Here is a 25374-nt window from a genome sequence, read left to right on the forward strand (position 1 = left end):
TGCAGCCCTGCCCGGACCAGTGCCCGCTCCTGAGGCGGCCTTGGGCCCAGACGGGCTGGCGAAAGCAAGCCGGATGAAGACACACAGCCTCGTGGCTGCCGGCTACTGTGTGAGGCCACCCCTCACCTCATCTCTCTTCTTGGACCCCAGGAAGTGGCGTGCCACGTGCTCAGGCAACATGTTGGTGACCAAGGCCTCATTCCAGCGCCGCATCTCGTAGACACGTTCCTTCTGGTCGTGGACCTCGATCTTCCACAAGAACAGTGTCCTTGCCAGTTTTTCCACCTGTGGACGGACACAGGCAAGGTGTGTGCTTTAGCCGGCCACGTGAAGGAAAGACGAAGAACAGAACTTGGAGGGGTTCCACGGGGAAACACCGGCAGGAAGACCACTAAATGGCAAGGGAAAGACGACGCAGAGAGACCCACTGACTGAAAAAGGCCACTCTGCAGCTACAGTGGGGTTCCCGCCTCGCCGTGGTTCTGCAGAGCGCCGAGAGCCTTCTGGGTATGTGGGAGGCTCCCCTAATTCTGGGACCTCTTCTAGCTACGGGTCTGTCTTGGAGGCGGATGGCAGCCGTGGGGATCTCCCAGCCTAGGGTGGAGTCCCCACTTCTCGCAGGCTCCATCGGGCTAGGGAAGGCTGTACTTTCCCTGGCAAACCACTGGGGGGCACTTGGGCTCACGGGGAGCTAGTTCCCCGCCCTCTCTCTCTGCTTGCTTTTTTTTACCTCTTCCTTGGAACCAAACAAAACTTCATCAGCTTCTTTCCCTTTCTCTCCTGGCTCCATGGTGAGTGTGTGAGTGACTCCCAGAGCCAGGGTGGGTGAAAATCCAGGGGCCCCTGGCCTAGGAAACATGTTCTCCAAGCTTTTAGCCTGCTCCGTATGCTGCTGCAGCATGCCGGAGGCCATCAGAAGAGAGCAAGGACGGTCCTTGTACGGCGAGGGAGGGAACCAGAAAACAGAGGGACGGTGGCTCAGCCAGGGCCACGTGCTGGGTTGGGTAAGGGAAGCCAGCATCCCCGAGGAGCCTGCGTTCTTGGACCCTGAGACTGCTTTCTCAGGAGGCCCCACCGGCTTGTGTGCAAGGGGGAGGGGAGGGTGTGCAGGCACTCACGTGGCGCGAGAAGCAATAGAAGCTCAGCATCATGACGAAGATCATCATGGTCATGGAGTACTTAGAAGGCACCAGGGGCAGCCTGCGGGGCAAAGAGGAGTTTGACTCCCTCCAGTGGGGCTGGGCCAGAAACTCCTCCCAGCTTGTTAAGCACCTTCACATCAAGTCCGGACTCCCACAGGTGAATCTTTCTTAAATCACTGGGCTCCTAATAGGCAGCCCAGCCCTGGCCCCTCCTGGAATCCACCTGAGGGCGCCCCAGATGTTTCATAAACACTGTAGGTGTGACCGCGGAAGCCTCTGGAGAGAGACTAGCGTTGCAGTGATGGGACGATGGCACCATTTATGATTCTTTTTTAATAACTTCACATTTTTGTATGGAGCTACAGTTTTCATTACTATGCAGTAGTCTGTTGTATGAATAGATCACAGCTTGTGTCCCCATTTGCTGTTGATGTGGTTTGGGTGGTTTTCATCTGCTTTGGATGTTTTGTGTGTATGTGTAGCTATGATGAACAACGTGACTATGGACAATCCTACACACAAATCCTGGGATGCAGAGGTGTGCACGGATTTCTGTAAAGTGTATAGGGCGCAGTGGAATTGCTGGGTCCTAGGTCTATTTGCAACTTTATTAAATAACTCCAAATTGTTTTCTAAAATGGTTGTACCAATTTATACACCCATCAGGAGTGAGTTACCATTGTACTTGGTATTACCAGACTTCTTCATTCTTGCCAAACTGGTAGGTGTGTAGTGGTCTTTTGTTGTGGTTCTGATTGTCACATCCTTGATTACATGAATGCCTCTCATTTATTAGTGGCCATTTAGATTTCTTCTTTTGTGAAGGACCTATTCATTTCTTCTGCCCTCATTCTGTTAGGTAATCTATTTTTTGTTTCCTTTAACTTACTTGAAGGTCTAATCAAGTCACTGAATCACAAAATTCTAAAACTTTAGAGCTAGAAGGGACCTTGGAGAACTTCTAGTCCAATATCCTCTTCAAGACATGAAACAGACCCAAAAACTGGCCTGCCTGCAGCCCCAGAGACAGCCCAGCAGCAGGGGGCAAAGCCTCATCTTCCAGATCCTCTGGGCTGGGTGCAGGGCTCTTTCCTCATTTCTCTGCGGTCTGTCCCACCGGTTCCCGCTCTCCTCACCTCAACCCAGCCCCCGTCCCACCCCCTAAACCACACTGCCACTGCTCCCCTGGCTGGCTCTGAGCCCGGATGGGCCGTGACGGCCAGGTCCATACCGAGGTCATTCTACCTCTGCTCCAGCCCTCCTACGGAAACACATATTAACTTCCCTAATGAATATCCCACATCGTGTGCCTCTGAAGGGGTGAGATCACGGCCTTCTCTTGTCTCCAGAAGAGTGAGAGTGCGGACCAGAAAGGGGAAAGGCGCTGCCCTCACCTGCCAGTGCCGTTGAGCCCAGGGGTGGAAAATCCCTGCATCTTCTCTAAGGCGACCGCAGGAAAGCTGCAGGACAGAGGCGCATACTCAGGCCCCACCTGGGGACAAGCGGCTGACGCCCAGCGGCCAAACACGGATCATCCACTCATCAAGAATGGAAAGGATCTACCCCAGGATCACAGCCAACTAGTGGCATCTCTGTCAGAAGCCACGAACCCCGATTCCCATACCGTCCTTTGTTGAGCCCCAGGCCCGTGACCTTGAAGTGGGGACTTGGGGGTGGGAGGAAGGAGACAATACAGATCCCCAAGCAGGCTTCATCTTACTCATGTTCCTGAAAACGTCTGCGGTCGTATTCATCAAAGATGGGGCGCCAGGCATAGATGTTGATGACGGCCACGGCCCCGGTAACGAGCAGCATGAGTGTGAGCTTCACCATGTGGCTGACCTGCACCAGCATGATGGTGGCAATGAGGGACAGCACGGTGACATAGTTGTAGTACTTGGGGTTCTCTACGCAGCCATCCTCCGCCTCCAGCCCTGCGGTGCTGTTGTTCGGTCCTGTGTAGTACTGGAGACAGCTGAGCTGGAGGCCAGGACCGGGGCGCAGGGAGGACATGGGGTGCAAGGGAACAGCAGACACTGGTCAGAGGCGGCTGGGTCGTGGCCACCACGTCCCACAGCTCCCTCGGGAACACTGACAGATGGGACAACTGACCGAGGAACAGAATACAAACGTTAGTAATTCCCACTAAGAGCTGAACCGTATCTCACTTGATGTTTACGAAAATTCTTGAGCGTCTGTAGGATTGCCACCTTTACAGCAAAGCCGAAGGGGCTGGCCTGGCGCCGAGCAGCGCACCCAGCAGGCGGTAGAGTCAGAGCGAGGAGTGCAGTTTTCAGGTTTCACATACAACACGCTCTTGCCCACGGCGCAGTGTTGCTTAAGGAGGGGCCGTGGGGCCAGCCAGGGAGCCTCCGTCACGGGTTCGCGGCCTGGCAGCCACTCTGCTCAGACGCTTCCGTTTCTGGGGCCTGCTCCCGCCGCTGGCAGACGGAAGTCAATGGCAAGTGCCTCCATCAACTGAAGCAAACCTACTTCCTGTAACTTCCACCCACTCGTGGAAGGTGCTCGTCTGGCTCTGGGAAGTTCTCAGCATGTGAGAAGTTTTCATACCTCCCTGGTCTTTTACCCCTCCCCTGGCGACAGGATCTCGAGATGTCCTGCACAGAGTCCGTGACCCTGGTAAACAGTGGTCCCCAGACCCGGCACCAGGCTCCAGGTGTGCTCAGCCAGGCTAGGGGCTCGGGCTTCTCTTCCCTGCGCTTGGGCACCGTGCGACCAGGGGCACGTTAGGTTCTGCAGCTCCTGAGTTCTAGTTGGACTTTGGATCAACTGGCCCAAGGGATAAGTCTCCATGGTGAGTTTTTTTCCCTGTGCTTAAATTGTTATTTGAAAAAAGTAGGACTTTTTAAGAGCACGTATACAGTACTGCCAAAGTTGTTGGGAACTGTGAGGACTGACGAGAATGTCAACTGCAGCTCCAAGCTGCCAAGGCTCAGTAACTGACTGGTGGTTCTGAATCCACAGAGCTGGGCTTCTAACTGCTGTCCCCCACTCCCCGCAAGAAAGCATCTGCTGCTTCCTTGAGACCTGCCGCTTCTCCATGAATCGAGAGCAGAGAAGATGATTCGTCTGCCCCTAGCCATCTGGGCTCTCGGAAGGCCTGGCCACGTTCAAACAGCTGAAGGCAAACGGGTTTCCCTCCCTGGCCCTGGGTACATGACACCAGCCACACTGTAGGGAATACTTAAGACGTGCATTGTGTCCCTTGATCAGTAAGATACGGAGTTTCTTCACAGGATTGGGATTTAGAACAGCTCGATCCCTGATTCTGTCCCTTACTGACAGTGTGAGCTAAAACAAGTGAATTAACCTGAGCCTCGCCGCTGCACATAATGATACCAATATCTTGGGACTGTTAGAAAGATTAAATGAGGCAACATCCAGCACGGGGCCTGGGGCATGGTGTCGGGCTCTTGGACTCTGGGAGAGCAAGGAGCTGGGGCAAACAGGTCAGTCTCAGGTTTGTGGGGTAGAAGACCCTGTCCATTTGGCCAAGGTGATCTGTTTAGGAAACTAAGTGCCACTCTAAACCTGTGTCTAGGGGTGGAGGATTGGTTGACCAGCTGCTCATACTAGCCAATACAGAAGCCTTTCTCCACTGAGAGTGGGGGGAGGGGCGTCCCTTGACCAGGCACAGCAGGAGCTCACCATGTCCACGACGTTTGCCATAACCAGAATGAAGATGGCTAACATGGCCCAGGTGTTCCTGGCCCAGCGGGTCCGGTCGATCCAAGTCGAGAAGGCAACGAGCTTCTTAGGAAAGGCCTAGAAGGAATGGAATTTCAGGGGCCGTGAACTTTTGACAGTCTTTTCTCCCATAAATAGGACTGCTAATGATTCTGGTTGCTCCCCTACCTCCCAGGAACCTAAACTGTAGTCCACCAAAAACTGGCAGAGCTGAGAAGGCAGCGCAGGAGGCTGGCGCCCTGTATCAGTCCCTCTGGAGGGGTCTGGGACACAGCAGGGCCCCCACTGGAGCCCTCTCTGGAGCAGACAGTGACCAGGCCAGGAGGCTGTGGGCAGTGCCAGCCAGCGGCGGCCCACCCCGTAAGTCCAGCAGCGAGGCCGTGTCAGGGGACGATTTTCAGGGCCAGCCACGTTCGCCTGGCTGCTCCCGTCTTCCCTGGGTCAGTATAGCCGAAATGCTCCAAGTCACCCGGCAAGCCACCTGCTGGTCTCATTACCCTGAAACACTGCTTTTCTCCTCTCAGTCTGATCAAAAACTCTGCAAAGCACCCCAGTTCTTACAGGAGAAACCCTCAGTCCCTTTGTCTGGCTTTCACGGTCCTTCACGGTCAGGGCCAACCCCCTTCCAGCTGGGCCTCCCCTGCTTTTCTACAGTTCCCCAGGCGTTTGTCTGGGCTCTGGCGTAGGCACCGTGCTTGCTCAGCTGACATGAGCGCGTGAGTGACGAGGAATGACTGGATGGACAAACGCCTGAACCGTCCTGACACGACAGCCTGCTTGTACGGAGTCCTTGGGACGCCTGACTCCATCCCTACCGCTCCCGCTTCCGGAGGGCTTCGCAGCCAAAAGGAAAAGCGGCTCTTACCCGGGGAAAGATGGCGGCCAGCGAGCAGATTGTCAGGATCAGAAGCAGAACCTCCCCGACCACAAAGGTCATGTAGTTTGTCATTAGCCTGTAACGGGGAGACGACAGGGAGGAGGGCGGAGGGATCAGTGAGATCGGGGGAGGGGCTACGAGAGGCAAGAAGGAGGGAGAAGAGCAGGCCCTCTAGGCCTGCACCTGAAACGTTCCCAGGACGCCACCGACTCATGCCTCCTGCTGCATAGACGAGCCAGAGGCCGAGTCGGGCGGCTGCCAGCTGAGTGCAGGGCCCGGGAACGCGCGCCGCCCCCCGCCCCCAGCGGGAGCTGTTGCTGGGGCGCAGGGGGTTCTTGGGAGTGAGCACTGTGCCGTGAACGGGGAGCGTGGGACAGGGCGGCTCGCCTGCTGCCGAGGGCTGGGAGGGCTGGGAGGGCTACCCCCCCCCCCCAGCTGCACAGAGCTTCACAGTTGAACAGGGCCTCCCTCCCCCACCTTCGCAACTCGGGGTCTCCAAATCCTGCCCGTTCGCACAACCCCCACCATTTGGTTCCGGAGCGACCTCTGTTGCTAAGACGGTGCCTGATTCTCGGTCACCTGTCCTCTCCCTTGGGGTCTTTACTCAAATCCCGCCCTGTGCCCTGTGGGTGAGGCCTGCTCCGCCCCATGCTGGACGCAAACGCAGAGCAGACCAAATGCAGAGCATTCCCGGCTCCCTTCTTCCCTTCTATCCACCCACTTGCCGCTGTCTGCAGGCATGTTCTGATTGTTCAGTTGTTGACCTCTGTCTTGCCCTGCTAGAATGTAAGCTCCACGGGAGCCGGGCTCTTTGTATGTTGTCTTCACTGTATATCCGTAGGCCTCAGGGCCAGGCACGGAGCACCGGTGAGTATCTGCACTGAATGAATGCATTCGATCCTTCCAACCATCCTGGGGTTAGCAGGGCAGACATTATCACCTTCAAGTTGTTGGTATCATCATCGTCTTTGGCTTCTGGAACCTCAGGGACATGGCCATACAACAAATCGGCCAAGAAGCGTGTCTAGAACTTGTAACTAAGTCCAGGGCTCTTTACGGTGCCCCTAACTATAGCTGGAACAGGCCCCCACCGCCTCCCATCTGACAGGGAACCCCTGCGCAGGAGTGAGCGGCCGAGGGGCCGCGGGGAGGGAGGGGCGCGGCAGCTGTCCTTTGCTTGGGCCTCAACAGCTGGGGAAGGTCTCCAGAACATCCCTTGCCCCGGAGGACCTGTTGCTGTGTGACAGAGCTGTTTGTACCCAGAGCCTAAAATCCATCGGCTAAGATGAAGCAGGAAAGGGAAGCCAGATCAGCCTTGGTGACTGAGCTTGAGGAGTGTCCCCCATCTTCTGTCTTCTTGTCCCAGACCTGCTCAGGCCCACGCAGCCAGGGTCTCCATCCTCCTGGACCCCTCTCTGTTCTTCAGCTTTCTCAGTCCTGGTTTTGACGCTAGTGCTATTCTAGAATCCCAGGGTAGATAGGAAGGAGAGGGTCCAGGGCATGGTCCTAGCAACACATGGGCCTGAATTCCGCTGGGCTGTTCCACCGGAGGCAAGGAAGAGACCAGGCTTTTGCCCCGATGTCATGCTCCAGCTGAGGCCCCTACATCGCTCACGCCTCTGGCCTAGGAAGCTCATCACCTTTCACCCCCTCCTAGCCTAGCAGCTCCTGCCGTGCCCTCCCTCACCAGGGGTCGATGAGTATCTCGACCAGCGCTGTGCAGAGCAGGACAACGCAGGAGCAGCTGAAGGCAGCCCCGCTCTGCTTTTCCTTCTCCACTGAGTAGCGGGTTTCCATCTCGGGGTCCATGAACCGCATGGAAAGGAGGAAGGTGTTTCTCTTCTTCACTCTGCAGTGGAAACAAGCCCCAGGGAACACAAACGTCACACCTGCCTTGGCCAATCAGGAAGGGGCTCCACTCAAGATGGCCAACTCCCCGAACCCCCAAGTCAGGGCCCACGAGTGCGTGCAGAGGAACCACTTACACCTGGGCAGACTCTCGCTCAAGCAGGGCCTCGTTGAGTAGCTGGTTGAGCTCATGCTCGTCCTCAGAGGCGTCCACCACTCGGTCAGCCAGGTCCTGAAGGCGCAGCCTCCGGCGTGGGTTGGGGAACGAGGGATTGTCAGCCTGCAAGCCAGCGCAGGAGGTGGGGGGTGGGGGGTGCAGGAGGAGTTGGGGAAAGAGGGTGGTCAGGGGAGGGGAGCAAAAGGGATCACACTCAGGAGGACTAGGCCCTCGGCTCTAGAAGCCACTTCATGGGAAGTCTTCCCAATGCCCCCATGCAGCTCCTTCTGCTTGGGTCTGGACCCAAAGCCACAGTCCTTCCTGGTTTCCCGGGCCCTGTGGCCCCTGCTAGGAGGAGGGGGTGCCACCCAGCCATGCGCATCAGCATCCCTGGGGAGGTGAATGGCCCCAACCCTGGGGCTTAAGGGAGCTCTTAAAGGAACACACATCCAGTTCATCTGGGGGAGGAAGGTCTGAGGGGCGGGAAGTGCTGGGAGAGGAAGGGATGCCCTCGTCACTAGTGGGGTGGTGGGGCTGAAGTACCCGCTACCATTTTTATTCCTACAGAGGAGAAGCATCGGCTCTAAAAATATGAGTCCAGACTGTGATTACATGGCCATCAGCCCAAATAACAATGGACACTGGGCTCATGAGAGCTGTGTGTACGGGTCCAAGATAGCCCGGCCTTAAGCTTGGGTGCACCCCTGGCTGACGATAGGACCCATGTCACCCATGTTCCCCAGCTCCAACTTTCTTCTCTGTAAAATGACGTGGAAGGTCTGTTCTAGCACCAAGAACCTCTGTCCCCGAAGCATCTGCTGGAGAGTGTGGCTAATTATGAGGACGGAAAAACCACAGGCTGCTAAAACTATCTGCGCCCTCGTTGCTGGGTTACATTGGGTCTGTATTTCCACTTTCTATCCAGAAAATCATGCTAGGGAAGAGTTGCTGAATGTCATGGTGATCCAGAAAAACCCAGCTAACCTTCAGCCCTGTCTCCCCTCTTGTTCTGCAGCACCTGATCTAGAGGCAGCAGGGCAGCGAGAATGGGGGTGCTGCCAACGAGCTCACCTCGGCAGGCAGAGGTCCCTGTCCCAGAGCATCCGCCCTCAGCAGTGAGCATACTCGGGCAGCTCTTTAGTAAAGGACAGGTCCTGGATGCTCTCCCAAGATGGACCCTGTCCTCGGGGGTGGGTAGCACGTTCACTCCTCTGGAAGTCCCCCATCTGTGCCTGGGACTTGTGGTGTCTGGACCTCACCAGAGAGGTGAGCCCACCCTGAAGTCTCACTTCCAAAACAGTCTCGTCGGATCTTACAGACTTTTCCACGGATGTCCTCACTGCCCTCAAAGCCACAGGATTCTGGGACAGGAGGCTACACAAGGCATCAGAGTGGAGCACCTCTTCTGACCCTCCCCCCCCCCCCCCCCCCAGGAGCTACTGAGGAGACAGTGGGGCCAGGGTAGGAGGTGACGCCCAAGGTGACACCACTGAGAAGGAGCGGAGCATGGGCCAGTGGCCAGGTGTCCTACTCCCGCACAGGACACTTCCGACAGCAACCTTCACCTCCCTGCCCCCGCCGCGCCCTGGCCCTCACCATACGCACCTGGCCATCCTGCTCGTCGGGCTCCCCCGACGTGGAGCCGCTGGTGTGGATGCTCCCGTTGGGCTCCTTGGTCTCAATGAGGGCGGGGGAGCTGGGTTTGGAGGAAGCTGGCGCTCCGTTTCGCAGGGCCTGCAGCGGGAAGAAGTGGCCATCAGAGACCCCAGACACAGTCTGCCCACCCGCCCCAGCGGGCCTGGTTGGTCTACTGTCGGTCTGAAATCTTGCCACGAGAGTTTAGAAGCCTGCGGGCTAAGAACTGTCCTACCTGACTCCTCCTCTAGAACGCTGGTTTTAAACGCCGTACACTCCTGGTGTCTACTTCTACTACTAGAATTTTTCTAAGCAGAGAAAGACCCTCCTGTTCCAACTCCTGTTTCTAAAATAGTAACTCAACACAGTGATCCACAGAGGTCCTTTTTGGTTGTAGCATCTGTCAAATGCCTTCCAAAAGTCTGACTAAATCCCACAAGCCCGTTTGCCCAGAGATGAGTCCTTTTCCTTGACAGAATAGGTCAAACACTGTAACCCACGGCGAGACAGTCCACTCATTTCACGAGTATTTGCGGAATCCCTAAACTTCTGGGGATACACGAAACGTCCCGTGTGAGCTCACATTCACAGCAGGAAGACAAGTCAGTCAAATTAGTACAGTACGTAAGAAGGGGGTAAGTGCTCTGGAGAGAGATAAAGCGGGGAAGGGGCACGGGGATCGCTGGGGAGCGGGACGGTAACGAGGTCAGGGGAGGTGTCACCGTGAGGAGGACATTTCAGTGACGACCTGAAGGAGTGAATCCTGCAGCTCTCGGGGGATGGGCCTCCCCCCGCCCCGGGGAAGAGAGAGAGAAGCTGGGGCAAAGGCCCTGCAGCAGGTGTGTGTCCTGAGCACCAGCCGGGAGGCCCGTGCCGCCGCCGGGGCAGTGAATGAGCGGAGCGAGGGCCTGGCTGTACCCGGCCTTCCCTCCGAGGGAGGCAGAGACCAAGGCAGTGACAGGACGTCCCCTGGCGCTTCAGCGGGAGCACCGCCTGCTGTGGAGAAGGGACGGTGGGGCCCAGCCAGCGGGAGGATCACTGGCTAGAGACCCGCGATCTGGTCACGTGGCCCGACCGGGTGGCGGCTGCGAGGGCGTGGGGCGGGGGGAGTCAGAGTCCTCCCTCGCAGGAGGGTCGACGGACCTGGCTTATGGCCGGTAAAGAGAGGGGTCAAGCCTGTGTCTGGTGTTTGGTCTGAGCTGCTGAAAGAATGAAGCCGCCACCGAGGAGATGGGAGGACAGAGGGCTGAGCAGGCCCCGGGCCGGGGACCAGGGACCGGGGACCGAGCTGCCCGTGTTCGTGCAGGGGTGAGTGCAGGCAAGCCGGCTGGGCCTGAGGTGGAGACCCGGGAGTCATCAGAGGAGGCATCTGAGACCAGCCTGGCTGAGCCTCAACCAGGGCAGGGCGGGCAGGGAGAGGTCTGGAAGCTTTTCAACACTCGGGAAGGACTCGTTGTGAGGACTGTCCTCACTCTCCTCCCTGTCCGTCGCTTTATCTCACAAAACCACGGGGACAGATTTCCGCAAGTGGAACTGTGTTCGCTCCCGTGACTTCCCAAGGAGCACCCCTCACCACCTTCCTTCCTTCTTCCCACTGTCCCCCCACAACACATGTGTTCCCCACCCCCCCAACGTCTGCGCATTACTGCCTCCGACCCCGTGGTGGCCGAGCAGGTGAACGTCGCCTTATCCGCCCACGTCTGAGGTGGAGCCTTCCGGAACAGTCGCTCGGCTGGCCACACGAGCTACGGCGGCTGTGATGCGTGGTTCACCGGCCCGCGCACCCCGGCCGCGAACACGGGGGCACGAGCTACCGCAGCTGAACGCTCAAGTTCCCCGAGATGCTGAATGATGACTCAAGTACGACAGCTTCATACAGCCCTCTCTGCCCAGGCTCCCTTGCCTCGGTGGCCTCATCTGCACCCTCGGAGGGGTGTCCGGTGCGGCGAGCAAAGCCTGATCCAAATTACATACCATGCAAGGGTTGTTGAAATAAGCAAAATAAAATACAAGATTAGAACAAAGGAGAACGAGTGTGGTCCCAAAGACCTATCTGACTGCCATTTGTGACTTCAAGGTGGTCCCTGGTAAAACCCAATTTATGGGTAATGTTTGGAAGGAATAGCATTTCTCAATTAAAAATTTTATATGCCAGAAATTATAAATTTCCTAGCATTTTATAAAAGCTCATTTCTTAGATTATTGTCAGTTACGGTCTTGTAGAACAGCTTAGAAGACACGTTTTTAATTTGTTCTAGGGAATGTATTAAAGTTCTGCATGTAGCACTCTTAAAAATATGAAGGACTCGTTAATTTTGTGTCAAGGTTGAGTCTTATTTCATGAGGCTCTACTTTCTACCCTGACCGTTCCTAATATTCTGAAAGACAGCTTCCTACTTTTCTGAGTTCTTTGGAGCATTTAATTGCAGCTCAGACTTTATATGCAGCACAAAATACCCTGAACTGGCCTTTAACACTGGTGCCGAGGGGGATTTTTAATTACTCGGGAGTGAGGTGGTGTCCTATCCCCCTGTGCGCCCCTCCCGGTGCTGAGTTTGTGTGAGCTGCCCACGGGAGGGACCCACGCACACCTGGGATGCAGCATGGCGGGCAGGCCGGGGGCACGGGCCCTGCTCTGCCACCTACTAGATCTGCAACTCGTGTGCAAAGTTCTGGGTCTCAGTTTCCTCCTCTGCAAAGTGGGTATGACAACAGCCCCCTTCTCGCAGGGTTGTCTTGAGGAGTAAGTGAAATAATGGACGCGCAGAAGCACTCCCTGAATAGTGGTTGCGATTGGAGCTAATGGACGAACCTTCTGTTTCTGTTTGATTCGCTGGTCATCACATACATTTGCGGGAGGGGAGAAGGTGTGTAGTTCTCTTTTAAAACTTCCCCAGGGGTCACGTCTTCAGCCACAGCCCCTGAAGCCTCCCCAGACCAGCTCACGCTCTGCTTCTGCCCTTACGAGGCAAAGCCCCAGCCGTGGGACGGCCTCAGGCCACATGCCATCCCCGAGAGCGCCAGACTCCTCAGCCGTTACATTCTCACGACTGGTGCGACTGGTGCGTCCCTAAGTACAAAGTTACAAGGAGTGAAACAACTCCCCGGTTCAGCCGAGCAGGACGGAGCGCTCCACTTCCGCAGCGGCCCCTGGTGGCTCCGAACCAGACAGCCCGTCAGGAGGCCGGCGGCGGGCGGGAGGAGCCGGGGCCGCGGCTCAGGGCCTCGGGTCTGACGAGAGGCAGGGAAGCGGCACAGAGACGAGACCAGGGCGGGCCGGCTTCACTGCTTCCGGCCTGTTCTTCCTTCTTCTCCCGCCCAGCAAACCTCCCCGGCCTCGGTGCCCCTTCTCCGTGACCAAGCCACCCCCACGGCCTGCCCCCGGCCTCCTCGGCCTCTGCGCGGCTCTGGAAGCCTCTCGCTGGGCGCCCCCGTCTCTCCCAGGGCTCCGACTGCTCCCCCCCGACGCAGGGGAGCCCTGCCCCCGCTGGCCGCCGTCCCCACGCGCTCTCCGTCCCCCCCACGCCCCGCCTGGGTGCCCCCCGCAGCCCTGGCCGCTCTTCCACCGGCCGGCTTCTCGAACCCGCCTTCCCGTGCCCTGTCCGGGCCGGCCGGGGCACTCACCGGGCCGCCGAGGCCGTGCTGCGTGGCCGCTTTCTTCACCTCTGGCTTGGACGCGATGATGAGGTAGGTCTCGATGCCCTTCTCGTCCAGGTACTCACAGCGGCTGCCCCCGTCGCCCGGCTCCACGTCGAACTCGCCCTTCAGGCAGTCCAGGGTGCTCTGGGAGATGTGCACACGCCTGCACGGCAGCGAGGACCCCGGGCCGTCAGGCCGCCAGAGCCCGGGGAGGCCACCCGCGCCGCCGAGCCTCGGCGCTACGGCCACGAGGCAGGCAGGCGACGTCCCCAGGCCGCGCAGAGCGCTGCGGCAGGTGAGGAATTCGGAGGGCCGCCCTGAACCCTGTCCTGACGTCCTACCGCTGCGTACCCTGCGGGCTCCTAGTGGCCACACCTGTCGCCAGGGGCTAATAAACCCGTTTCTGGGGAGTGACCGCGGAGGGGGAGGATCGTGAGTGCCTGCGAGGGGCTGAGCCAGGCGGGGAACGCGTGGCTGCGTCCTCAGCCCGTCCGCCCTGACCGGCTGAGTCTGTGACAGAGCTCCAGCCGGGCGTGCGGGTGCCTCGGAGCCTGCTCCTCCAGCGCGGCGCCCTCCGGGGGACCCGGCCTCCCCAGGCAGCCCCCACACCGTGTGCCCGGAGGCCGGCCTGTGGCCCCACGGCGGGCGGAGGGGCCCCAGCCGGGCTCAGGCCAGGAGGCAGGCACCCCCAGGAGGAACGCTGCTCCGGGGTGTCTCTCGTCTGAGCCACGGCCCCCTCCCTCGGCCCCCGCACCTCCCCGCTGGGAAGGAACGCTGGCTCACCCGGGGATGCCGCCGGCCTCCATCTTGTTGGCCACAGTGACGTCGGTAGACCACACGTCGTACTGCCAGCGCTTCTGGCCCAGGACGCCCCCCAGCACGGTGCCCGTGTGCACCCCCACACGCATGTCCACCCCAGTCTTCGTCTTCTCCCGCACGTACCTGCCAGGCACACACGGAGCGGAGGAGGGCTCAGACATGGCCGCAGCAAGGCGGCCGGCCCTCCGTGCCCCGGGAGGAGCTCTGCACGGGCTTCCTCCCCTCCAGGCCGAGGGGACTCCCGGGCGCCCCACGGCGCTCTGCCTGCACTCGAGCCGAGTCACCTGTGGCTGAGGTCCAGCGGGCCGCCAGAGGGAAGGCTGCTACTTGCCCGCGTCCACCTGCACCGGGCACCGCGCCAGGGCTCACGTGCAGCCGGGAAAGCTGCCCCGTGGTCAGGGAAGTGGAGGCGAGTGATCCTGAACTACCCCCTCCCCCCGCCCAGTGTGGCATCTGTTTCTAGGCCAATGTCAGAGGAGCTCTAACCCGAAGATGGTAACAATGCAAAATGGCCCTCTGGTGGCAAGGTGACCCCTCCCGGCCCCCATCCTGGCCAGGGGAGAAGCCTCAGCAAGGAGCCCCCTTCCCTCCTGGGGCCTGATCCAGCCAGGGCCTGCCTGGGAGGGCCTCCAAGGCGTGGCGGGGAGTGTGAGGGGGAGAGTGCAAGGTCCTCACGGCTCGCAGCGGTGGAGCTGGGAGCCCAGAGCAGAGGCCAGGGTTCCAGTCCCACACTGCCGCACATGGACTTGCTGACCGGAGATGGGCCTGGAGGCTCACAGTGAGAAAACACTGAGAGAGGGATGGGGGCCTCAGGGGGGAATCCAAATGAATGTGAGGGGCTGTGACAGACTTCACCACAACGGCCACTTCTCCAGAAAACCACAGCGGATGGAGGCTGGGCCCCTTGGAGGCCGTGGAAGGCTGGCAGCCCCTCAGCCGTGAGGAAGACGAGCCATGTCGCCCACTTCCCAGACTGGGTACTGGGCCACCTGCCGACCAACGCAACACCCACGGGACATGGGGGCCTGGGGTGCGCTGGGCCCCCATGACTGAGCACGGAAGGCCTGCCTCTCCCATGGTCCACCGCCCCTCCCCCCGGAGCCCCCCGCTCACGAGATGGCCTCCACCATGGCGAGCCCCATGAGGATGGAGCAGACGGCATGGTCCTCCCGGTAGTCGGGCAGGCCGCAGATGCAGTAGTAACAGTCGCCCAGGATCTTAATCCGCAGCTGGTGGTATTTCTGAAAGCACAGGGTGTGGGGGGTGGCTCTGAGTCCCTGCTGGACACGGTGCGAGGAAACCGGGCAAGCTGGGGGAGGCCAGGCCCCCGCCCCGAGGGTGGCCCCCGAGCCCGAAAGCCCGGCGAGGCCCGGGCACTCACGGCGGCCAGCTTGTCGAAGCGGGCAAAGAGCTCGTTGAGCAGCTTCACGAGCTCCTGAGCGCTGCAGGCAGAAGACAGCTGGGTGAAGCCCACGATGTCCGCAAAGAGGATGCTGCAGGAGGAGGGGGCAGCGGCCGTGAGGCTCCAGACAGCGTGCCTGGCTCCCCCACCAGCTCCCGCTCCCCACCACGGGCAGCCAGGACCCCGGCGCAGTGGGCCCTTGCTCAGGCCCCAAACAGTGAGACCCCTGGCACTTCCCGGGTGAATTCGGGGCTCTGATGTTTAGCTTATCCTGTGGGCCCCTCCTCCATGGGGCCTCCTTCCCCCACGCTGCCCGATCCTGGCCCCAGGATGAACCCACCCCTCCTGGAAGGAGCACGGCTGTGAGCCCCAGTGCTGGCCCTGAATGGCTGGGTGACCTCCCGGATGTCACCTCCCCACCCTGGGTGATGTCTGTATGATGCTGGGGCCGGACCACACAGCTTAGATGTCTCAGCCCCAACATGGGCCGTGAACACTGCTCCCACAGGGGCTGAGGCTCACACGGCGGGGATGGCTCGGCTTCTAGTCCTGGGGGAAGACTCTGGAACCCCACAGGGCACAGCCGACCCCACAAAGTCCGGCCCCCGTCCTGCTCTCGGAGCCCAGGCCCGGCGCACCTGACGTTCTCATGCCGATACATGTACATGGTGTTGAACTGCTGCTGGTCCTTCTGGCTCTCGTCCTTCTTCATGTCCTTCAGCATCTCGTCAGCCACATGCTTGGGCAGGATGGAAAGCATAAGGTTCTCCTGGGAGGAGGAAGACCGGGTTAGTGGGGAGGCAGGGTCTGGCCGGTATGTTCGGATACTTGCGGCGGCAGACGTCAGCCAGGGCCCTCCCGGCGCAGACCCCAGGTTGGGAAGCAGCCAGAGGCCCAGGGCAGCAGCTTCCTGTGACGGAGCATCTTCAGGCCCTGATGGGAGTCAGACACCCACGAAGAAACCCATGCTTGGCTCTGAACCTCCAGAGCACCCTCACGGCCCCAGGGAAGGCGACGGTGCCTACGTGGGCCTGTTCTAGCCCCTGCACTGGGGGCCCCCAAGGGCAGGACCTCGTGTCATCCACCACACCCTGCACAGACCAGTCATTCAAGAATCCTGATTCAACGTGACCGGAGACCTACTACGTGCCAGGCAGCACGCTGGACCAATGCCAGCAAAGGACTGAGTCTCTGCCCTCAGAGGGCTGAGGGCCTCATGGGGGGACAGGTGAGCATGCCTCCCGACGTGCAGTTTGGTAAGTGCCAAGACAAGCGAGGGAGAGCAGGGCAGTAAGAAAGAAGGGTGCCAGAATCAGCCGGGTGTGTCGGGGGAAAGCAGGAGGACTTCCTGGAAGTGAGGCTTGAAGACTGAGATGCTGAGAACATCCTGTCCGAGGGAGCCGCATACATAAGGCACAGAGACCTGGGGACCCTGGGTTCAGGGACCTGCAGCTCCAGAGGTAGGTTTGGATGGAGTGGGGGGGTCGGCACACCGCCACGTGCGGGCCGCTGCCGCTGCCACCTGTCTGCTGCCCCCCGCCCCCCGCTCTCTGGTTTCCGTGTCATCTGTGGCTGTCTTCTCCCTCCGAGAGCGGAGCCGAGTTGTTGTGACACAGAACATACAGCCTGCAAAGCTGAAAAGGGCTCTTCTGGCCCTTTCCAGAAAACGTCTGCCGACCCCCGTTTTGCACCACGAAGGGCCTCGTGTGCCAGGCAAGGAACAGGGCATTCCTTCCCGAAAGCTGCAGGGCACAGGGGTGTGACACGGCAGGGCAGGGTGACCAGTTAGCAGTCGTCCTGGCAGAGTGGGGCTTCGGGACCGCTTGCACCAAGCAGGCAGGACAGGCCCGTGGCTTGGGCCTCTGGGTGGAAGGCGCCCGTCTGTGAACTCAGGAACAGAGGCGGAGAGACGCGAGGGGACAGACGGGCTGGTTTGGGACGTGCTGCAGGCAGACGCTGAGCCGGCTTGGGGGGCTGGGAGACGGGGCAGGAGACAGCGCCTGGGAGGGGGTGAAGCCAGACAGAGAAGCCTAGGCAGGGCACCGCATCGGCAAGGCGGCACGGCCCCGCGCCCCGAGACGGGTGGCAGGCGGTGATGGGGCTGGTGAAGGACGGTGGGGGAGAAACTTGAGCTGGCGGCTCAAGCCGAGGTCTGCGGGGGTACGGGGAGTGTGGCTAAGGGGAGGCTGGGGCCTATGGGGTGAGGCAGCAAAGCTGAGGTCGGCCTGGGAGAAGTGGGGGTGGGAGGCGGGCAGCAGGCGGGGACAGAGAGGCACGGCTGGGCCTGCCCCCCGTGCTGGAGTGGCTCTGGGGGGCCAGGCCACGTGCTGCAGAGCGCGGCCGACGGACAGGGAGGAGCACGGCGGGAGGGGTGGGGGTCCAGCAGTACCGTGTCTGGCCCGCCAGCCACAGGAGCCACCTGGGTGCAGTGGTGGCCAGGACACCAAGGGCAGCTGCCTGTGTCCTCTGCGTCTGGGGCCGGTCCAGAGGAACAGCGGCTGTGGGTCCCAGACCTCGGCAGGGACGCCAGCCTGGTGGGAACAGGAGCGGGGGACCTCGCCTCCCACCAAGGGTCTGGGCGGGTCGGGGGGCCCCGCTGGCTCTTGTTCTCGGCCGTGTTCAGTGGACCCTGAGGCCAGAGAACCCAGCTCTGTGTTTGAAACACACCTTCTCTGGGGCAGGAGAACCAAGGTGTGGAGGTTCTGCTCCTCTCCTCTGGTGAGGCAGCCAAGAGGCCCCCAAGGGCCCGGGCCCGCGCCCCCCGGAAGCCAGAGGGCTGGGGCCTCCCTCACCAGCTCCGGAAGAAGACAGCTCTGCGGTAGGGACAGCCCCTTCCCTTCTGCGGACCAGAGCCCCCACCTGCTCACCCCTGCGCACAGGAGGTCCCTCTCACCGATCCCTCCTGTGGGCAGGCACAGGGTAACGACCAGGCGAGGGGCCCTCGGCCCAGCGTGAAGTGCCACAGCGGTTACTACCATTCTCCCGTTTCCACAGCTATGTCGCTCCCACTGCTAACAACCCCGCGAGGGGCACCGTCGCAGAGGAACGAGGGGCCAGAGCCCAGCGGGTAGCAGGTGCCCGTGCCCCTGTGCCCCCTGCCCGCGTGTGGGGACGGGCCTTCGGAAGCTGAACTAAGGCCACGCACCGAGGAGCAAGCGCTCAGCTTGGGAAGGACAGGAGCCGCTAGGAGGGTTTTCCGGACAAGCCGGAGGCGTGGGGCCCTGCCAGCTCTCAGGGCGGCCTAGGCGGAGAGCTGCCGGAGTCCGGAGGGGGCAAGGCGGCGAGCGCCGGGGCAGGAACCCGGGCTGGCAGGGGCGGGAGGGTGTGGCGTCAAGAGCTTGGGCTCCGGGCCCCACAGCCTAGCTCAGACCCCTGCCCCGCCGCTGACTGGCTGCGTGATCCCGGGCAGGGGACGAAGTGACTCCTCACCGTAGGGCACTAAGAACAGGCCTGCATACAGCAAGTGCTCAATATGCTGCAGCTGTTCTGTCACCTGAGGAGAAGTGTTACTGAGGGTGTGGGGACAGCAGGTGCCTCAGGAAGATGAGGCCTAAAATCCTTTGGGCTTCAAAGGCTGGCCACAGGTTCATTATAGGTTAAGAGCCCCAGCAGGGTATCCAGGGTGAGCAGAGAGTCCTTGGGGTCACTCGACCAGGCCGAGGAACCCTGTCTGGTCCGGGCACAATGATGAAGGGGAGACAAAGACAGGTCCCGCCTTCCATGATGTCTCAGCCTTGCTCTCTCTCTCTGTCCCTCCATGCCCTCCCTGACCCCGCCACACGTGCATGCAGGTGCTCGCTAAGGGGAGGAAGAGGTAGATGTGTGAGGAGTGGGGGAGGGCCCGCCAGCCCGGGGAAGAGGACACTCAGGTGTGTGCACAGGCAGGGGTCGCGGGACACCAAGGATTAGGATAGTCGCAGTGACCTGTGCTGGGCTCCCAGCCAACCGGCCTATGCAGCCCCAGCAGCCCGCACCCACAGGGTCAGACCCCAGGTCAGAGCCCTGCCCCTCCAGAAGAGCCTCTCTGGGCTCCCTGGGAACCAATCCAGTGCTGCGAGGTGCTCCGTGCCCCTGACCACAGTCCTAATTTCCCTGAAACACAGCCAGGCCTCTACAGGGGTGCAGGACCACCCAGAGCAGCCGAGGGATGAGGCTTGGTCTCCCCAGCATAGAGGCAGAGCCCACTCTTCCTAAAATAGCAACTACTATATGTTTCGGGAGTCATAAGAATGTTCCGAGCCTCTGACCCATTAATGGCTCTCCTGGGGATTTTTCCAACAGAAATAATCCACGAGAAGTAAAAAGACATACATGCCAGAAGAACTTCAATGAACACCACTCACATTTGTGGAAAAGACTGGAAGGCCCAAATGCCCAGCAAGTGGCTCATTCGACTGGGACACATCCTTTGGACAAACCTCATAGAAACGATCATAATGACAAGTGCCGTGATGAGAACGTGACCAAAGAGAAAGAGAGCCAACACCGTATCCTGAGAAGGGGACGGCAGACCCACGCGCGCCCCTGAATCACGGCAGAAGAGTATGTGCGAGAGAGAACAGGGTAATCTGACCTGGCGAATGGAATCCCGAGAAAACAGGTTATGTTTTTCAAAACTGCTATATGGTTATGCTGCTGCTTTTTTAAATGTACTTTTTGAACTGGAAATAAACACAAAACTTCCCTTGCTATGACCCTGACCCTGGTAATGACCAGATTTCTTAGAAAGGGAAGGGCCCTGCCAGTCCGCCAGGCTCGCTCCAGACTCCCACGTCCGCCTGGATGAAAGCCGAGGAAGGAGACTGATGGCCAGGTCCGAAGCCAGGAGGGGACCCCCGCCCCACAGCACAAGAGGGAGGTGGCAGGGGTCTTCTCCGGGAGCCAAGTGACAGAACCATCACCCTGGCCTGGTTTCTTTCTCTAGTTCTCAAGTATCGCCACTCACCAGGCAAATGGACGCTACTGGCCAGGATCCACACTGTCCCCCTTCTTTGCTAAAACTTCTTCCCCTGCCCTGTATTTTCATGCATGTGTAATACGGCCTCCATTTTGCAGGCGACCAAACCAAAGCATGGAGGGGGTAAGCGGTTTAGTTTATCCCAGGTTCCTCAGAGTTAGCGACAGACCCAGAACTAGAACCCAGGGCTCTCGGACCGAAAGTACAGGTGGGACTTCCTTGTTCACCAAAGGATGTGCTTCTGACACAGCAATTCTCTCATCCACACTGGACGCTGTTCTGCTGCAAATGGGAAGGAACATGAAGTGCCCAAATCCTCCCTAGGAAGGACCTGACGAGGCTGCTCTAGAAACACCTGTGAGGACCCTCCCAGTGGGTGAGCCCACCCGAACGTCCTTTCTGTGCTGCCCCCAGTGCTTGTGGAGTTGAGCTGGGACATCCCGCTACTCCTGATGAGGGTCCTCCTTGCAGAAGCAGACCAGCTGAGACCTCTGTGGCTGCCTCAGCGTGGTGGCCCAGCAGCAGACCAGGCCACCTTTCGGCCTCAGGGAGGGCAGGCCAGGGCTGGTGGCAGATACTGGCATTCCTTCTGATGGGTCAGCAGAGGACAGGAGAGAGGTGCTACTGAGGGAGACTCCTGGCTCTCTAGGACAGACCCTGGGCAGGCCACAGGGACCTCCCTCAGCCGCCATACCCCCTCCTCCCAGGCTGAGGGGAGGAGAAAGGGGCCAATGCTGCGAGGCCCGGTCTCACTGACTGGCAGTGGACCCTGAGTAACCCACAGGGCCAAAGGTGAGGGCTCGGAGATGCTGAGTCACCCCAAAGCTGTGACAGAGGCCAGCTGTGCTGGCCCCAGAAGGCCTCCCCCATGGCACATGTGCAGCGTGAGGCCACCAACTGCCCGCAAGGGGCCTAGTATGGTTAACAGGGGAAACGTGCATCGTTTGACACCGCTACGGGGAGGAGCAGGAATCTATGGCGAGTCCCTGGACATCTCAGCCCATCCCTCAGGACCTCGGGCCCCACAGCCCAGTCTGGCCCTCGGAGTGGCAGCCTCAGCCTCACCTGAGGCCCGTTCCTCATGAGGCCCAGATACCCTCAGGTAACTCGCGACCACATTAAAGTTTGGAAGCGTCCCTTTAGGAGCATTCGAGGAGACAGATTTCCTCAAGACAGCAGTTCACTAGGCCCTCGTTGGGGCGTGACCACAAGGTGCAGGAGCCTGAGGCCAGGCGTCAGAGGTGAGCTGAGAGGCTGGGAACCCACCCAGAGAAGCGCGGCCTCCACAGTGACATGGGAGCAACCTTCAGGCCTGAGGGTATGTGGAAAAGGGATGGCGCTTGCTCTGGAGGTTCCCACGAGAGGAAGCTAGCGAGGGAAGGCTTTGGGGAACAGATTGGCTTCTAGAGCAGGAAAAACGTTCTAAGAGTCAAAGCAGTTCAAACAAAGAATGTGCTGTGCTGAGAGCTAGTGAGCTCAGGTCCTGGACGCTGGGTGAGGAGGTGACAGGAGGGAGTCCGCCACAGGACGGGAACCTGCCAGACGCGCCAAGCCGAGGCCTGGGGCCCTGCCACATGGGTCCACGCAGAGAGATGGAGAAGGTGGGGAAGCTGCCTCACGTGGTCTCTCCCCAGCCCTGCAGTGCTTTGATGGCTATCCTAAAAATACACACCTAGTCAAGGCCTTGACCCTCTCTGGGAAAAGAACCAAATGAGGCAAAAGAAAGAACTAAGCCCTGAAAGTTTCTAGTAGGCTTTCTGGGTAGAGCAAAAAAGCGACCCAGATCCCAGGGAGAAGCACCGGAAGCCGCCCTGGGGGCTGTGCAGAGGTGGGGCGGGGTCGGGGACCGGCTGGGGTGCAGCGTGCGTCCGGGCGCCGTGCAGAGGTGGGGCGGGGGGGGACCGGCTGGGGTGCAGTGTGTGTCTGGGCGCCGTGCAGAGGTGGGGCGGGGTCGGGGACCGGCTGGGGTGCAGCGTGTGTCCGGGCGCCCTGCAGAGGTGGGGCGGGGTCGGGGACCGGCTGGGGTGCAGCGTGTGTCCAGGAGCCGTGCAGAGGTGGGGCGGGTGGGGACCAGCTGGGGTGCAGCGTGTGTGCGGGCGCCGTGCAGAGGTGGGGCGGGGGTCGTGGACCGGCTGGGGTGCAGCGTGCGTCCCGGGCCCGGGCAGGGATTTGTAAACAGGTATTTGCCACACTGCTCAGGTGGGCCGTGAGCCCCTGACCAGGGCAGGCTGTCCGCATGGCCTCCACCAGGCTCTGGGAAGGAACCAATCAAGCCCCCTCTCCTCAGCGCTGACTCAGGCCAGGCCCTGCCTTTGTACGGCTCAGGACTGAGACAGAAGCAGGAGGCCCGCACTGCCCCCGGGGGCCCTGACGGGGCACTCAGGAGTTCCTTACAGGCGGCGGCCAGCAGGGATTTGGGTACATGAGCTTGGCTGATGAGAAGCTAAGTTTCTACAACATCCTTGTAAAGGGGCGGGGGGGCGGGGGGGGGAGACTTAAAATGGAGAGAGAAATCAGCAGTGCCCAGGTAGCTGGGTGGGTGGGTGGCATCTGCGCGAAGCGAGCCTGTAGGCTGTTTGCATGCCGTGTCCTCGTGCGTGCCCGAGTGTGTCCTCTGCATGTCCCGTGGGTACATACACACACGCACACACACACATCACTACAACCCATCACAGGCTGTGAGCAGAGGCACAGCTGTCCACAAACACATCTGCTCTGGGCCTGATTTCTCCAGATTCTTGGAGCTTCCAGGCCACTTGAAAGCCAAAAAAAAGGTCCAAGGACCACAACAGGTGCCTGACGAGCTGAGCAGAGGAGGCAGCAGAAGGAAGGAAACGAGGAGCAGGAGGACCTGGCCCGCCGGCCCTGGGAGGTCAGAGCCCACACAGCTCACCTCTCCCTGATGAAGAGGGCAAAGGGCCACGACACGTGAAATCGGGGAACTGTGCTGCCGTGTGCCTGGGGCGGGCAGCCACCGTCTACACGAGGGACCCACACGGGCTGCCCCATCCAAAGACATGGTTACTGCCTCACTGAGAACAGTCACTGGTCATCTCTGCAAAGCCCCAGGCTAAATGCTGGGAAGGTCAAAGGTAAACAGGACTCCCAAGAGGTCTGACGGCCGGGGCACTCAGGTCACCTGGGAAGTGACTGGTCTCATGGGGCAGGAGTGCTCTGCTGTCTTCAGCCAAGGGCTGTGGGCATTCCCAGGGAGCTCAAAGACCGGCATCTCTTTGAACAAGCCCCTCCGATGTGAAAACAGACTCCGAGCCAGCATCCCCGGAGTCTCTCAAGTTGTCAGCTCCAAGAAGGAAGCAGGGTCACAATCTCGGCATGGGGGCCACCACCAGGCCATATCATCTGGGACAGTGCAGAAATCACAGACCCAGGGGCAGCCCAGAACTCTGACCCTGCTACAGGGGGAGAGGGGACACTTGCCTGGACTCCCGTATGGTCTCCAGAGACAGGGGCCACCGTGCAGGCCAAGGGGACTGCCGTCTCAGGAGACCACACTTTGGGCCCAAAGACGGCCATGTGTGTGGTGTCTGCAGCCCTCCCCCAGTGTGGTTGGCACAGAGCAGGTGCTCCTTAGAGGTTTGGCGAGATAATGAGCTGTCAACTAGGAGCTGTGGCCCAAGGGACCAGCCATCGCCCTCTAGAACAGCACTGTTAGAACTTCCTGCAATCAAACAAATGCTCTGTGGTCTACACTGAGATGGTCCCACGAGCCACTTGTAGCTACTGGGCACAGGAGACGTGGCTAGTACGGCAGATGCACTAATGCTTAATTTTTAAATTTTTATTAATTTAAAAGTACATGGCCACATATGACTAGTGGCTACCGTATCAGAGCAGTTCTAGAACACTGTAGCAAGTAAGTGCGGCTTACGGGCCAACCCAGGGTAACAGAGAGCCGCTGCCTAGAGAAGGATGCCGAGGCCACATCAGTGATCAGTGGGGAAGACCTGCCGTGTCTGCGGTGGGAGCCCAACCACGGACTTCTGCCCCTGCTCAACCCACCCCAGGCGTGAAGGTTCCAGCGGGTTCGACAGACCAGCTCTCCACCTGTGAGGGTCGCTGGTGGTTTGGTTTTGCTCCCCTATGCCTCCTCCCCGTGGAGCAGTAAATCTCACCAGTGCTTTTCCCAAATGCAGCTCCCACCTTCCTTTACTCTCTGGGCCTCTGCTTGGCCCCACCCCAGTTCTGGCTGGGCTCCCGACCCCAGTCCCTCCCACGCGAGGGATGAGCGCCGGGCGCTCTGGGAAGGACCTGCCACGTGTCCCTCTCCACCTCTGCACTCAGCCCTCCCCAACCCACCCCTGCCCTTCCACGCGGATCAGGACTCCGTTCTCCCCAGCATGCACTGGCCAGCACCCACCCAAGAATCCACATCCATCATATTATAAATCCAAGTCCGAACACACTTCTCCCAGCCCACTCTGACCTGGGCTCTGCACCACGCGCTCTTCTTTGCCCTCCCAGACTCCTTTCTTGCTGCAGATTTAAGGGAGCCAGAGAACCGCAGAATCCCGGCCGCACCCCAGCCAGATCCTCTGGTTCCACGCGCGCGTCGTGTCACGTTCCCAACCACACAGGCCAGGACGCAGAGAGAGGGGCTGGCAGACATGCCGAGGCAGTCACTGCAGAAACTGACATTGGTACGGGGAGCTTCTCCCTTTGGGCCCTCTCTGGTGGCTTCCAGAAGGCCCTGAGAGCCTCTGGGGCAGGTCTGGGACTCACGTACCTGGTAGCAAAATCACCGCCTACTGTCTTTGAGGAGAAGCGGTAAGTGTTCCCCAGGAGCCGTCTGGTTGCCAACTTTCGCTGGACTCCCCAGCTTGAGGCCCTTGTCCTACAGGACCCACCATCGTCACCGCTGGAGGGCCCCGCCAGAGTGTGCAAACGCTGGCCCAGCCCAGCAAGCCTGCCAGACACACAGGTAGGGCACAGGATGAGATGTGTCCCCTCAACTCTCCTCATGGATGTCGGTAAGAAAGACTCTCCACCCCGCACCAAACCTGTGCTTCTCACCATCCTTCCCTCCCGACGGCCTCCCGGCCCAAATCCCGACAGCCATCGTGGACTCTCCACTCTCCCACCTCCCATGCCACTCAGCAGTGAATCCTGTTGGCTCTGACTTCAAAAAACACCATGACCAGGGGATGATGTTTCTTCTTCCTTCCATCACCT

The 25374-nt window shown here is 59.9% G+C and overlaps 1 protein-coding gene across 3 annotated transcripts in view; it reads right to left on the minus strand.

The window, feature by feature from the left end:
• Positions 1–25374, minus strand: part of ADCY3 (adenylate cyclase 3) — a 78611-nt gene that overhangs the window by 5532 nt on the left and 47705 nt on the right. For 2 of the 3 annotated variants that reach the window (XM_032391478.1, XM_032391479.1), the window contains exons 4-17: positions 15866–15996; positions 15207–15318; positions 14939–15066; positions 13790–13948; positions 12992–13169; positions 9338–9466; positions 7713–7855; positions 7415–7576; positions 5716–5803; positions 4812–4928; positions 2863–3122; positions 2537–2602; positions 1119–1200; positions 127–285 (exon numbers count right to left, since the gene is read on the minus strand). In XM_032391478.1, coding sequence (XP_032247369.1) covers positions 127–285; positions 1119–1200; positions 2537–2602; positions 2863–3122; positions 4812–4928; positions 5716–5803; positions 7415–7576; positions 7713–7855; positions 9338–9466; positions 12992–13169; positions 13790–13948; positions 14939–15066; positions 15207–15318; positions 15866–15996 — 1914 coding nt within the window. The remainder of the gene's footprint in view (positions 1–126; positions 286–1118; positions 1201–2536; positions 2603–2862; positions 3123–4811; positions 4929–5715; positions 5804–7414; positions 7577–7712; positions 7856–9337; positions 9467–12991; positions 13170–13789; positions 13949–14938; positions 15067–15206; positions 15319–15865; positions 15997–25374) is intronic. The other variant, XM_032391480.1, reaches the window with a different exon arrangement.

This window comes from Phoca vitulina, unplaced genomic scaffold (genome assembly GCF_004348235.1).
Source record: "Phoca vitulina isolate PV1807 unplaced genomic scaffold, GSC_HSeal_1.0 scaffold63, whole genome shotgun sequence".
NCBI classification, from domain to species: domain Eukaryota; kingdom Metazoa; phylum Chordata; class Mammalia; order Carnivora; family Phocidae; genus Phoca; species Phoca vitulina.